Here is a 15,694-nt window from a genome sequence, read left to right as displayed (position 1 = left end):
TATCATTTGTTGACTATAAGCTTGGCATATGCTCGGTACGAGTCTTAAATTCACGGAAAAACTCAGAAATCAAGACTCGTACCGAGTTTTTTCCGGGACTCGTACTGAGGTGTTAGTAAGCTCGTGCTGAGCAATGCCCCCGATTCTTATGTATAGGCCGGCGCGCACGCATATTTAGATAGTCAAGCACTCATTCCGCTATCGCGGTGTCTATAGAGATCAATGTCACCTTCTGTGTAATTCAAATTTCCTCTTCCTATAGAGCCTCGTGCAGTCCGGATAATCGACTCCCCGACTTCCCCGACTCGGAATTTATTCGTTTCACACAATCTTCTGAGGTCATATGACCATGATCATGTGACATGATCGAAAATGTCGGAATATAGAGGTTCCTTACCGAACAATACCAACTGATGCTTGATTGATGCCTCACTGATATCATATGGCGCAAGCAGCTTATTCATTCCTTTGCCCTTAGTTATTGCTGTTAAAACCGCACATTCGCTTAGAATACTCTGTTAGGTAGCTACGGTCTCATATAGGATCCTAGATAGCTTCATTTGCAGAAATAAGAGACCTTAACCATATACGCTTGATACGTAACTAACGTTAACTAACTACTTTCAACCCTGACTAAGCCGCAACTCCGACAGAAAAGATGAATAGCGTCAGAACTGTCTCTAGAAAGACACAAGGCAGAAAAATGAAGAAGAAAAAAGTGATGCTCGAGGGAAACAACAGCCCATTTATGCCAGATATTCTCTTAGAATACTGTTTGGTTTCGCAAGGCCATGCTCACCCACCCATCACCCCAACGCCCACCCTCGACTCTAAAGGCATCACCCCAATCACTTGCACCCAACTAGTGCTCACCCAGGCATCACCCTTAGAGCAGCAACGGGAAAAGGGCAAAAATGACGGTTTGCCGCACTTGACATGTGGCTTAAGTACGGCTGAGCGGACGGGAAGCCCTGTTTTCCACACTCTATGGTCGTATGTACTGGATATTTTAGCTAGAAAGGTACATATGCTGCAATTTTCATTGTAATGTACACGGCTTCAATGGTGATATAGTTGGATCGAATGGCAGCTAGCTTACTCGCTCATACTCAACTGAAAACTTCCCTATCACAACGAGTCCCCTTATTTGAGCCGAACGAGAAGGCCTGGTGCATAATGGAGTACGTGCAGATGGACGAGCAGCTTGTCACTGACATTCTCCCGGGCAGTCTCGACATCTTTCCTTTACCCCAGCGTCGACCATTCGGACATACACTTATTATTACCACTAGACTGGTGAATCGGAAAGATCCGCAAGATAGTCATGTCCAGATTCCAGAATCTTGGCTGTTGTGGGGAAGGTAAAACAATCCCTTACTCGGGGGCTGTCAGCGTGCATTGTCATGCAACATAACCACCGGTTCACTCGGATTATAAGGGGTCCAACACAAGTGTCATGATGGTCTTGGCTAGCCCTAGCTAATAAAGTGCTAGCTAGTGCCGGTTGTGCACGGCAAATCTACCTGAAACACGATTAATCCGGATATAGTGGCTAGTTATGTGAAACGCACTATCTACTTATACAGTAACTCCCTAGACTTGGTACTGGCTCGGAGCTTGGTATAAATGCATTGTTGTCAACCCATCTAGTCGATCCTTTCCTTGCACTTACTACCATACCACAAGTCTTTCTTTCACTTCCGACCATGTTACTTCCATTCGCTCTTTTGGTTCTCTCTGCTGTGTGGAGTACCGCGTCCTTGACGGACTCTAATCTTAAGAAACATGTTGATGTTTTGACTCTGGAAAACTCTTTTAATCCGGTCAAAGCGGCGTACTGGACGAATTATCCTCACCACCGCCGTACTCCGTTTGCCGTCTCTCCGGATGGGAAGTCGGCTTATCTCGCGTATCTGGATAGTAGTGAGACGGATGTTCATGTGCAGCAGCTGGACCCTGCTACTTTTGAGGCGACTGGGACGTCTGTTACTGTTAGTGGTGGGAAGGAGGGTAAGTGCACTATTCTGGGTATGCTGGTGAGCATTTACTAATCGTGATAAAAGCCGGCGGTCTCGTCGCTCACAATGACGGTTTCGCGCTGCTGGTCAACGAGGAAATGCCCACAGGAACGTCCAATGCACCGGCTAGTGGGACTCCGGTCCCCGTGTTGTACCGGTATACCGATGGCAAGCAATCCTGGAAAACCTGGCTCGGTGGTCCGGGCGTCCACGAGTCTGAAGGATTAGCAGCATCGCCTGACATGAACGGCGATTTGGCTTATTCCGAAGGAGCCGGTTACTACGGTGCCTACTTCGTCGTCACTGATTACTCCGGAGACGCCTCGGGTCACTACGGAGACAGCATCGAGTATGTCGCTAATAATGGCACACTGTTGGACATTCCCGGTGCCAGCAGCGTGTGGGGATGCAGCCATAACACGGGTATCGCTTTTGAAGCCGCAGACGAGGCCCCGTTCGCGAGTATCTGCGCCGAAGACCAGGGTGCTATCTGGCTCAACACCAAGACGCAGGGTATGGACAACACGGGCATCAAGATTTCCAACGAGAATACCACAAATGGCGCATCTGGTGAGCCCATGGGCGGCATGTCCGGTAGCTACAGCGCTTTCGCCCGGTTCGCGGATTCGTCCCGATACATCTTCTCCTGGGTCTCGCGCGGCGCTGTCGATCTAAGCGAGAACACCTGGATGGGCGGCGGATACACGCATTCCGTAAATCGCACGAACAATCGCAACGTCGCTATCTCGCTCTTCTCGGACAAGTACACCAAGGTCGGCGCGCAGGCGAGCTCGGAAGTCGGAGCCGAAGATGGAGACAGCCAAGTGAACTGGATCACCTCGGGAAGTGGAAACGACCGTTCAAATGCACATGCTGCCACATTCGGACCTAACAACGCTCTCGTCACCTGGGAGGAGATCTCGGATCCGATCTGCGACTACATCGCCATGGGCTGTCGGGGACAATTCGCCGGGTCATTTTTCCAGCAGGTCAACTCGGATGGTGAGAAGGTGGGCGACGCACTTAAATCCACCGATGTGTATGTCGCGGGCGACATGGTGACTATGAACGATGGCCGGATCTGCTGGCCATATGTGAGTATGGAGTGGGATTTATCTTCGCCCGTGGATACTTATTTGGGAACGGGCTCGAGCACCACCAAGAAGATGAGCTTCGCTTGTATGAGTCTTGGTGCTGGTAGCACTGCGCAGACGACCGCTGGTACCGCTTCGGGAAGTGCTTCGCCGGTTGGACAGACTGCCAGCAGCGCGACTCCGACAACTATGAAGACTGTGTCGCGCACTGCGGAAGCGACGGGTACGTCTTCCACTGCTGAGGCCGAGACCCCTAAGCCATCGCCGCAGGAGGGACCGATGTTTCCAAGTTCGTGGTGGGAATAATTGTATCGGCTAGTATAAGAGTCAGATAGATTATAGGGGTACGGTCCAAAGTCGAGTCTGTGTCGTTTAATTATCCTGCCTTGTGCGCGGTATCTTTGGTTTGAGATATGTATCATTTGGCAGGGATATCATACAACAGCCCGGGTGGTCTAGTGGTATGATTCTCGCTTAGGGATTTAACCCAAGCATATCTGCGAGAGGTCCCGCGTTCGATCCGCGGCTCGGGCCGTTTCTTTTTTGTTTTTGGGTTTTTTGCTTCTATTATTTTTTGCATTCGTTTCTGCTTATATATATTTTTTGCCGCATTGTCAAACATATATATATACATCTCTCTCTCTCTCTTGGTTCCGTGGTTATGGTATCATAAATGCAGACCATTAATGCATTGTGTTGGGGGATTCAATTGAGTTGAACCGCGGGTTCAAATTCCCGATCGGGTTGCGTTCCGAATATTTGGATGCATGAATTGTGGTCTTTTGCACGTTTTATGGCTATCTATCGGTGTCTCAGGTTTCTTCTATGGTGATTTGCTTTCGAAAATCAGTGATATTCTGGGGAGGGGTGGCTGTGTTGATGCTCGTGTATACCTATAGTAGCGGCGAGCCCTAATCGGCATCCATGAAATATATATATCCGCACAGGCATCACACATAAACTCCGTTCACAACACCAAATATTCAAGGCCACCGATACAAAAAACCATAAGAACTAGAATACCAGAAATGGTAGGTACACTCGACCAGCCATTTGCAGATATGCACATATGCAATACAACCCCGGAACCCCAACCCGACAAACGGGACGCCATCCGAAGTGCACTTGCAGTATCAGAACAACTCAGAAGCAGACTGATAAGATTCCCCGCATTTGAAAGTCACTTGACATGGATCTTAGTTAGGGATGCAGGGTGCATTAGTCGATATTTAAATATGAGTATAGAACTGCCGACGATGCACCCTGCATCCAACCGCACACGCAGAAGAAGCAATGAGATTGTCCTATCCAAGAGCGAAGCTTCCTAATGTCAACACGAGATATCGATATGGGATCGTCGGCGTTCATTCTCAGACACTTCCGTATCAGCCTCCGGCGCAGGGACACAAGCCCCATGTCCAATCTCAACCGCCCCTCGCTACGATGCCGACAGGGCCTCTGCTTCGATCCCTGCTCTTCACGTCGATTATGTCGTCGCCGCTCCTGAACCCCTGTTTGTCCATGTTGACGCGCGTGGTTAACTCTACTTCACCGTTGTTGGATCCCTCGCAGAACCCACTGATGAACCACCTCCTCCGGATGACCATATACAACCATTTTTGCGCGGGCGAGAACGAACGCAGCGTGCAGCAGACGGTGCACGGTATCAAGACACTAGGGTTCAAGGGTGTTATTATGGGATATGCCAAGGAGACGGTCGTCAAGGAAAATGAAAGTACAACATCGTCGACAAGCCAAGAAGAGGCGTCTCTCCGGTCTGTTGAGGAATGGAAGCGAGGAAACCTAAGAACCCTTGGTATGATTGGTGCGGGGGATTACCTTGCTGTCAAGTATGTCTCAGATTACTACATTGACTGTAATCGCTGCTAATCTAGTGAAAGATTCACCGGCGCTGGTCCAATCGCTCTCAATGCGCTGGCTAGTGGAGACGCGATACCGCAGTGCATATACCAGGCCATGCGGGAAATATGCCAGACAGCTGCAGCTCAGAACTCTAGACTCTGGATTGATGCAGAGCAACAGGTTTTCCAGCCCGCTATTGATGTGTGGACGATCGAGCTCATGCGCGAGTTTAATCGCGGTGAAAGCCCCGTGGTCTTTAATACTATCCAGGCGTATCTGAAGGACTCAGAGGCTAACGTACAGCGTCATCTACTTCTGTCCAAGCAGGAAGGATGGAAGCTGGGCATCAAGCTGGTCCGCGGAGCGTATATCGCACACGACCGCCGTGACCGCATTCACGACACCAAACCTGAAACAGACGCAAACTACAACTCTATTGTCGAAAACCTCCTACAACGCAAATACCCCCTCCCAACCAGCCAGCAACAAAGCGAATTCCCCGACATCCGCCTCTTTGTCGCCTCACACAACTCCGAAACAGTCCGCAAAGCATATACCCTACATCGCCAGCTGATCAAATCCGGAGCCCCCACAATCCCAATCGAATTCGGCCAGCTGCAGGGGATGGCGGATGAAATTGGCTGCGGACTTGTGCAGCAGAATCGGATGGACTCCCGAGACGATGTTCCCGGGGTGTTCAAGTATTTGGCGTGGGGGACGACGGAGGAGTGTTTGCATTATTTGTTGAGGAGGGCGGTTGAGAATAAGGGTGCTGTGCAGCGGACGAGGGATATGGCGGTGGCGCTGAGAAGGGAGTTGTGGAGGAGGTTGTCGTTTTCTTTTTGGTGAATGGGAATGGCTATTTGTTGTGCGTTTGTAGAACCTGGTAGAATTTCATCGAGATAAAGGCAGGGAGCTTTTAAATTTAAAGCCATCACGCTGAACTTCACCATATTTCTATGAGTTCAGTATATATTACATTCACTACTAGGTGTGTTTTCTACTACCTATTCACTATTATATACTATAGTTTCAAACGAAGATACTTTCCCGCTGCCAAGGGGCCTCTCTCGGTTGCATTTTCTATATACGGTCATCCTATACCACGCTTCGCTATACCGGTTTATACTTACTATCCCTTACGAAATTATACCACGACACTTATGCCGTTTGAGGCATTCCTTATTTCTACCTTCTCTTAGAGTGACACTTGTTAGGAGACGACGATGCTATCTACCATATTTGGTATGCCTTGAGCCCTCTCTACGACAAGATAATTTCGGCAATGCTTGTTTGGCAATCGATCAAAAGGTGAAAATGACCCCGAACTCAGACGATTGCTGCTTCTCTCACATTGCTGCAATGTGATTCGAGGTAAACTGTTCACCTCGACTTTTGTCATTTTAGAAGCTGACTAACAAGATAGCGTTCATATAGGACGCATTAGCGAATGTCGGCGGTGGACCCGCTTTGGAACCAGCAGCAAACTCCTGTATACAGATGGGGATCTGTCGCTTTGTGATATCCTTTATATATGCTATACTGCGGTGGCGCCCAACACCGACGTTGAGGCTAGAGGATCGTGGAAACTCTTGAGCCAGCAACGAGCTACACGATATATCACCAAATCCGGGCCCCATACCTGCGCCGTTGGCTTCTGTGGCGGGCTGGGACCATAGCTGTGGTTACATTCTGCCTAGCACTCGGACCGATGGTATATAAGAGCATTATGCTTTTAATATGATCCTCTGGTGAGACCTAAGAGTACCGCATTTGGCGTCCTTGCGCCTTGCCTTGTATCAAAGACTCATAATATCAAGAGATTTTCAGCATCGCCTGCGCAACGTGCGTGTATCAGAAGCGAAACGCCCGATAACCTTCTGTTCCAACTGCCGCTTCAATAAGCACAAGTGCGCGGTCACCATGTGTTCCTGTTGGTACGTTGTTCCTCTTTCTTGCTCGCGAACACATCTGCTGACTATGCATCTCTTTAGTGTACGATTATTTTGATACTCGTAACCTCCATGTCATGTTCTATATGAAATCACGCACATATACCCAATTGGCCTGGAAATCACTCATATGAGTAGGTGCCATTAGAAACCGAACCTCGGTTCTTTTCGGACCTGAAATCGCTGAAACATTACGCACCGGCCTGAGAACCCCTTGGAAGTCACTGATACAAAATTGTTCGTTTGCAGTCTAAGCTGGAACGAGAAGCACGTACGTACTCTTTGCATTGCCCTTATACAGCGATTCCTGCTAGACTATTACTAAACTCCTTACACAATGCAGTTCATAGTTTCCGCACCTATATAACTGAGCACCTATATAACTGATTGGAAGAATATTCTGGCGATTTCGGCGGTCTCACTGTCCTCGCTTTGACAATCGGGCCGAATACGCTTTTTTGGCATAACGCATACCTTTCCGACATGATCTTCGCACATGGGTTATGATCTGCTGTGATCTCATAAAAGCCACCTATGGCTTGAGCTCCGATAGATGAGAAGCAGAGAGAAGTGGAGTGATAGCCACAAGTTTTTTTTTGACACGTCTACGTTCGGTAACGGATGCAGCAATCTGTCTTGCTTCAGGTATGCAGAAATAAGTGCTCTTGATAGGGACAGACATGCCTGCACTATCAAGAAGAATGATAGGCACGAATATGCACCCTTTACTTCTGATCATTGAATCCAACCTTCACCGAGTCGGAAAGAGACTATCGCAAATTCGAGCTCTCGTGGAACACATTCTCGGGAACATGAACTGGAAACCATACCGCAAGTGCTCGGTAAGGTAGCTCCGGCACTCTGATCCATGATCCTCATGCTAACAAACATGACAGGCCAACTGTAAGATAAATTGATGACCACCACTGTACGTTCGGACTTGCATGCGCATCTGACAAAGCAACTAGTTATATGAAAGGGGCTCAAGCTACAGATTACCAATATTCCCAGGAATATATGGGGCTGATAGCACTGGTCCAGTCACTATCAGCATATGAGAATGCCTTCACTACATGGCACGAACGGTCGGATCCCAAGGGAGATACCCAGAGGCTTTTTGGCTTTATAAAACTGGCCCCTTTTCAATTACCTGGAATATACATAACAACGGAAAATAGACCGGATGCTTGCTGCAAGTAACTGATAGAAGTACAGAACCATCTCCTCAGGCCGTTTCGGGGTGGCTGGACTGAAGTATGCCATGTCTTTCCGATCTTCCGTCGCTTATCTTTCCTGGCTCATATTATACACTGGCTATCATCCTCATTGGTGGATGATAATACATTTATGCTAGCCGTGGGAAAGACATATCTTCTGAGCAATGAAGCAGATGTTGTATTGCTATGGTCATTAACCGTGCTGCTGGCAGAGATGGTTATGCTTTTCAACTGCAGATTGTCAGGCATATACATGGAACGCACAATACACGCGCCGATATTGGTATGTTATACACGCACACTGAGTGGCTTGATATTTAGGTTCTGACAAAACATGTCTAGAAACACCCTGACAGTGACGACATGGTCGTTTTCTCTCCTTTGACGCTTAGTATGCTCGTCAAGGGTATTTTCGTCTTGCTATCGTTGCATATCTAGATTGACAGCTACGCGAGGAAGTGCAACGGATGAAAACAAAGACGGAGGCAGCCAAAGCTCAACGAAAGTCGCATACACTTGTCCTTCTCTCTCCAATTTCGCACATTTTGCGCAAACGCTCTCCGTGACAACGCACCCCCCCACACCCCCAACCTCTCCGATAACAAGGAGTTTGAGCGGGCAGAAATTGCTCCGCTCATGTTCCATATTCAGCAGAGCCCTTGCTATTGGATTCCTGCATCATGCACTGAGAGTGTGTAGTGCATTTATTAACCTATTCGTTTCCCGTCACGTTTCCTCTGCAGAGCCCGTCAATGTATGCGGTTTCCGGTGTCGTGATTTGATAAGCAAAGCCTCACGAAGGAAGCTAGGAACCGGCAGAAGGCAGCGCGGAGTCGAGATTTTCTTTCGCTCTCCTCGAAAACGCGCGCTCTGGCAGATGACGACTTTGGAACAGACACATGCCACAGGGGCAATTGTAATGGTTTGTCATGCAGCAGCAGCGGTGAAAGTAATTAACCCCATTAAAAGTGGTGCCTCCCTCGGAAGGTAACGATGCTATAGAGGGTACTATCAACAGAATTCGCCGGCCAAAAGAGGTTGCTCGCAGAAAGTAGTCCAAGAGAAACGTCACGGACCTTAAGCATTCTGTTTCAGCTTTACCAGCAGAGAAACAGACAATCATGGACAACAAGATACTCCAATAATATGAACTGAGTCGATATGTCTCTACCGGAGTTTGCTGCTTCGGTGAATTTGATTGCAAGGGTACCAAGAGGACTTTGTCATCATTATCCACGGAACATAGAATGTGCATGCAACTTGAAAAAGCGTATACGCACATCTTTGTGCCGTTTAGTCAGATACCCACGCCAGCCACAGAGCGGTTGAACATTTGGCGGTGCCTCCTCTTTAAGCTTAGGGCCAAGTCTATTACATTGCGGCCACCTCTACCGGCTATGGGTACACCTTGGGGGGAATGAAATCGGACAGCGAAGATGAGAGCATTATGCTTTGATATTATAGAGCGCGAGACGCAGCCAAGGGGTGATAATAAGGCTTTCCATCTCTTAACACAAGGATCTGTGTTTGTGTTTGTCTCAAGGGCATTATTTAAATCAAACACAAAACTTTCATCACGTCGACAACGGCCATTTAACCCGATATCTACCAGTATCAGCCTCGAATAAGACGAACGGTAATGAATCGGACGAAAGCTTTCTACAGTGACATTATTGCTAAGGCGGGGAACCTAATCTACGACAGACCCGTCGACCACTACAAAGATGTGATCGTGTAAGGATACATATCAAATACTAGTCAGCTCCCGTTCAATTTCGCTAACTTCCGTGCTAGCAGTGGCTCTCACACCTCCGTGTGTGACCCAAGTTTGCACCTCACAGCTCGCTTTTTCAATGGCAATCAGGGTATCATGTAACATATACCCTGGTATCGTCCTACTCCTGCTGCCAATAGAGATGGTGGCAAAACCGTCGAGAGAGGTAATTAGCCCTCCATTTGAGGTGGCAGTACGAGATAGCAGAACCGACAGACCTTGGCATTCAAAGCAAAGGGATCTGCGAAAATGGGGACGTATGTTTGAACGCACCAACTGCAAATTTACGATGTACATGCTGATACGTATTGGCAGAGAAAGATACATGGAACAGATTACATGTCGCTGCTAATTAGTGACAACCCAGTTATTACGAATTCTGGGCAAAAATGAGCAGCGAGAAGTCCAAATGTGCCGGCACATCGAAGCAGCCTCTGATGCAAATATCGAAGACAAAGATGTTGCAACCACCTCACGCAGTATGCGCATACCGACAACAGCATTTACGAGTCGTACTGCCATGAAACCAGGGGCAGGAAAATGGTTGAAAACAATAACGATGCCGCGGTCGATATTAGTCGTGACTGACGGACAATATCAGCACATGAGCATCACTCAGACAATCAAGGCGAGATCTCATTGAGTGCAAGGGAAGCAAACATTATCCTACATCATGTACTACTATGGAGTGTGCGTCGAGACGAACGGCGATCAATCTGAACAACAACTGGAAAGTATGAGAAAGGTAAACAAGTACAATGAGAGAGCTACATCTCAAATGATGATCCAAGAAAGGTCAGAGCCTCGATAGCACAAACTTTTGTATGTTATCCTCAACCAGCACGGATGCTAATACTTACCATGTAACAGAAGCATGTGACGGGGTATGCTCGTAGGCCAGCAAGCTCTGACAAGTCGATCTATTCATGAATAGAGCTGTATGAGATAACACGCAGGCCGCTAACCAGCCACAGATGTGTTATGCGTCAAGATACCCGGGCTGCTATTGACACAAATCATATCGCCATGACTCTTCAAAGAAAAGGAAACCAGAGGACAGAATTTCCATGTTCAGGAAAATCCGTCTCGCTCAACCTATTACCACTCCCGCAATGCCATTCAGAGAAATTTCCCCCAAAGAGCCGACTTCTGGCGTTCTGGCTGCGGAACTCTCAAGCATCTGGGAACAGATATGTGGAGAAAGCGATGGTCTTCCACATTTGGAAGATGCCCACGTGAACTATTCCGGATCTTTTCTTCTACCACCCCGCAAACGTTCCGATTGACCCATAATGGTTCATATAGACCAAATTATCACCCACCTCTACCGAGTGACTGACCCATACGACGTTTTCGTAGAAGAAAGCGTGGGTTATATAGCACCATCTTTGATTATTGAGTTGGGGTTGTACAATGATCATATGAGTCAAGTTCCAACGTTCGTGGGGATCGAAGTGAAGAGGGATGGTGGGATCCTTGAGAATGCTTTGCACCAAATTGTGGTGTGGCTATCTCTCAAATAGAAAAGCAGGAACAGTTAGTAAAATGCGGCCAAAGATGTGACCTTATGGCTATCACGAGGTTGAGCAGTCATCACCCAGACATTCTCATCCCAACAACACCTTCGCTGTCAAAATACACTATGGTGTAACCGGTTCGTCGCAGTTCCGATATTGACCGGAGTACTCGAGTACTCGATGCACTGTGAGCGACTGGCAGTTACACGGCCGTTTTCAAGCTTTCTTCTGAGCAACAGCGACGACCTTGTGTTACGAGCACTACCGACGGATGAGTTCAGGGTCCAGTATAGTCCATAAAGTGAACCAGTGCCGTGCACTTTGTGTCCTCCCTGACAACGGTGCCATGCAATCTGGTCGTGTTTGAATGCTGCCTACGATATGGGTGAATTCTTGGAGAAGTGGAGTTGAAGTAGCGAGCTTGGATCTATTCGAAATCTGAGAAGAGGATGCCCTGAGAAAGGCCGGGAGATCCGATGAGTACTGGCCGGATGAGGAGGAGCTACTGGAGTACTTCCCAAGAACGCCACTTGCGAGCGAGTCCGACCAGGCTATCCTGAAAGAGTCCATGAAGCAATCCATTTCTGTACCGACCAATACACCCGCGCCAATGGCCACGCCCGTCCCCCCAATGGACCCAGGTTGTATCTGGACGGGGTGGTCAAAAGGAAGTCCAAACCAAAGGCGAAGGGACGGCACCGGTAGATGACGGATGGGCCACGGCCCAAAATAGGTCAAGCAAGAAAAACAAAATCGAGCAGTTTCTCATACTTCGGAAGTTCGCCATTTTATACCTGCCATCGCGAGTACTTTTCGCCATTTGCTGGTTCCGCGTGAATCAGGGTTTCGATACCTGGGTCTCTGCATTAAAATCCAGCACTGGACATTGGATTGAAAGCTGTGACGCTGTTGTCCAGACTGTCCGATTAAACGAATATTCGGAGAAAGTGGACAAAGGAAGAACCTCAAGATCAGTCTTCGCCAATAGCTCGGAGCAGTGGATCTACGGATCGAAATAGACCGGGAGTGTCGGGTTCTCATGAGATTGAACTATTTGGTACTGCATATACTTCAATTCGCAGTATTGTACTATCTAGAATTGTACCTTGCAATTGAGTACATATAACATGTTCTCGTCTCTAGAATAGCTATTTGTCCTGTGCGTCGGTTGAAACGCACGTGCGGTTAGTGTGGCTGGGTGCTGTCCCCTGGCTTTGTGGCTAGTAATGAGTGAATTGGATGAGCTGAGCACCTGTATTTTATACACATAGCTTGCACCGTACTGAGTGAGCGTTCTCTATTTAATACGCTTCAATTGAAGTTCAATTGATCGTATCGCATCAAATGTCGCATCTTGGTGAGGGTCTATTTGTATAGCTGGTGATGATGACGGCATGGCGGCGTAGGGACGGACCGAAAACCGGAGGATTGAGTATTTGTATGTAAGTGACGCGGGAGATATAGCCATCATATGTCAGTACGTATGAGAGCACTACCACTGCACTCTTGGACCAGATCTGCTTTCTGTACAATGCCAGAATAAAAGCACTTATATATAGACAATTGGACTCTATGCTCTATAAGTAAGTACTAAACTGACCAGGTGTTAACTTCAGACGTTACAACGTACAAGTATTTGCAGATCTCGATACAGTACTGTAAGTAATGTCAGGCCAGGGGAAAGAGGATTCTCCGGGCAGTTGCCATGGCAGGTGTATTTATACTGTATGGTAAATTGACCGCCAGATTCCGCGCTTTCCCGGTCGGTCACCGGTGGGGTGATAACGTACACAGCATCTACAAGCAGAATAGTCGTACACAATTGGAAGATATACCTTGTATATAGACCATATAAATAGAGTATAATACAAGTATATATAAATATAAGTACCAGCACTGAGTACTGCGTACTCAGTGCTGGTACTTGTAACTGTAGCTTCCCTCTGGCCGAATCGGGTTGTGACGGACCAACGTATCCGATTGGTGGGGGTATCAACCGTACTGTATAGTACTGAAAGCAATACCGTACCGTACGGTAAAGCTCACTCTAAACACACAGAACTGTGTGTATTACGGTATAGGGCTTGCACCCCGTGACGACACTAGACCCGACACGGCCAAAGGGGCTATGGATGACCCGAGGGCCGGCAGTCCGCCCTCAAAAACTCTTCCTCCCCAGTTTTCCTCTCTCTTCTCTTCCTTTTTTTCCCTCTTCCACCCATTGTTCTCACTTCCTATCCTCAACTCCTCTCCCTCCCCAAAAAACCACCAAACATCACAATGGCCTCCTCCCGCGTCTTCGCTTCTCGCCTGGCTTCCGCCATGGCCCCCACCACCCGGGTCGCTGCTCGCCCTGCTGTGCGTGCTGCTGTTCCCAAGCGTACCTTCACCGACGCTCGCGCTGCCTTCCGTCCTCAGCCCCTCCAGACCATGAAGCGTCAGCAACCGTCCACTCTCCTCCAGGCCAACGCTCGTCAGGTCTTCGCCAACTACCAGTCTCGCCGCCAGTACTCCTCTGAGATCGCCCAGGCTATGGTCGCCGTCTCCCAGAACGTCGGTATGGGTTCGGCCGCCATTGGTCTCGGTGGTGCCGGTATCGGTATCGGTCTCGTCTTCGCCGCTCTCCTCCTGAGTGTTTCCCGCAACCCTGCCCTGCGTGGTCAGCTCTTCACATACGCCATTCTGGGTTTCGCTTTCGTCGAAGCCATGGGTCTGTTCGACCTGATGGTTGCCATGATGTGCAAGTACGTCTAAACGGTTTCTTGAGAGAATCGGGGGAAAAATGAGAGATGTCTTTTTTTTCCACATACTCGGCAATCAATCATGACTCTCCATTGATTTCCTGGAGCGGATATTTTGGGTTCCTTTTTTGTTCTCTGGAAAAGGTCAATTCGAGGTATTCGTTTCTACGTGTGATGGAAAAAATATAATATCATGTACTACTTTTCTTGATCTTCAGCATCATCCTCTACATCTCACCTTGTATTGTACATATGGAGTGGAATGGACTTCTCCAGACTCGATTGCGTCGTAGGTGATCTTGATACGCTTGGACCAGTAGATGGAAGCTACTTGTAGCTGGTCCACTAGCTGTAGCTAGCTATGTTTTTGACGTAGATACCTGATGTCTGGTTCACAGCTGCCATTCCAATGATCAGAGACCAGAATCCGTCCCATCAGGTCTGTCCTAAAACCCCGCACCTGGTTGTGCGTTCGCATCCCACCTCCAACCCAACGCGTGTTTAGCTTGCTGGTTATCCTGCAGCCCTCCCACATCGTCCAACGCATCCATGGATACTCACACGTTAGTTATTTCCATTGTTCCGTGCGGATACGAATTTCTCCTCACCCTGCTGGCCACAACACCACCTCACCACCACCCGCCTATGCAGATCCAGCACGGTCAATGGGCTACACATGGCCAGAGCGGCGAAGACAGATAATGACGGGTTCAATTGAGGCTCCTTCGCCGCTATGTGGTGCCTGCTAGATAACCCACCCTTAGCACAATGTCAGAGATCACAATTGACCTGCTCAGCACTAACCAAGCATTTGCTAACTTACGGTTCCGATCCAACCTACGCACATCGATCCCAACGAAGCCAGCGATAAACAATACCTACAGACGTGAATTGAATTACGCCAGTGTTGTCAATGCTATGTTGCTGTCAATCTCGGATATTATCTACAACTGAGAAAGCGTGGAAGACACTGGCTGGGCTGGTTTAGCATTGCAATGGACGTCTGCTGGCCATTGCGTGTCATTGGGGTTCCTAGTGTTTACGGAAGGCTCAATTTGTCCCGAAACGCGTATTTGTGGCGGCCGGCACAACCGAGTGCTAACCATCTGTCTATGGGAATACAGTACAGAATAGTTATCGTTGTATATGTATCTGTACGTAGTAGTAGGCGTTGACTTTAATATGCCACTCTACATTAAGCGCATAAATACTGCGCGTCATGCATAATTACTAACATGCACAAAACTGCGCACGAGGTCGTTACAGTCAACCGCACCTAGCGCACACCGTTTATTGGCCCTAACTCGCCCTATAAAGTATGACGACCAGACTTGCCTCAGTGCCTGCCTCAGGATGGCGGAGTACCCGCAATCCCTATCGGCACTGCGACTAACCGAGTCTTCATGTGAGGAGAAAGTAACCTGCACCGTCTCCAACGATCGACTCCAATTATGGCCCAAGCGGCCAAACCTCCGTTAGTCCCGGCCAATAATGGCCGCATCTCAGCTCGTCTATTCG

General features: G+C 48.4%; 3 protein-coding genes across 3 annotated transcripts; all 3 read left to right on the top strand.

The window, feature by feature from the left end:
• Nucleotides 1–1,706: 1,706 nt before the first annotated feature.
• Nucleotides 1,707–3,418, top strand: ACHE_40304A (uncharacterized protein; the record flags this gene model as incomplete). The annotated part of the gene is made up of 2 exons (XM_043278488.1): nt 1,707–2,010; nt 2,064–3,418. 2 exons carry the CDS (start codon nt 1,707–1,709, stop codon nt 3,416–3,418), a joined length of 1,659 nt encoding a protein of 552 aa, XP_043136262.1.
• A 1,137-nt stretch (nt 3,419–4,555) lies between these two features.
• ACHE_40303A (putative proline oxidase Put1) lies at nt 4,556–5,824 on the top strand (the record flags this gene model as incomplete). The annotated part of the gene is made up of 2 exons (XM_043278487.1): nt 4,556–4,962; nt 5,014–5,824. 2 exons carry the CDS (start codon nt 4,556–4,558, stop codon nt 5,822–5,824), a joined length of 1,218 nt encoding a protein of 405 aa, XP_043136261.1.
• A 7,891-nt stretch (nt 5,825–13,715) lies between these two features.
• ATP9 (ATP synthase subunit C family protein) lies at nt 13,716–14,189 on the top strand (the record flags this gene model as incomplete). Its single annotated transcript, XM_043278485.1, has 1 exon — nt 13,716–14,189. The coding sequence occupies one exon, from the start codon at nt 13,716–13,718 to the stop codon at nt 14,187–14,189; it is 474 nt and encodes a 157-aa protein (XP_043136260.1).
• Nucleotides 14,190–15,694: the final 1,505 nt, after the last annotated feature.

This window comes from Aspergillus chevalieri, chromosome 4 (assembly GCF_016861735.1).
Source record: "Aspergillus chevalieri M1 DNA, chromosome 4, nearly complete sequence".
NCBI lineage: Eukaryota > Fungi > Ascomycota > Eurotiomycetes > Eurotiales > Aspergillaceae > Aspergillus > Aspergillus chevalieri.
This window is presented reverse-complemented; position numbering and strand designations above follow the sequence as displayed.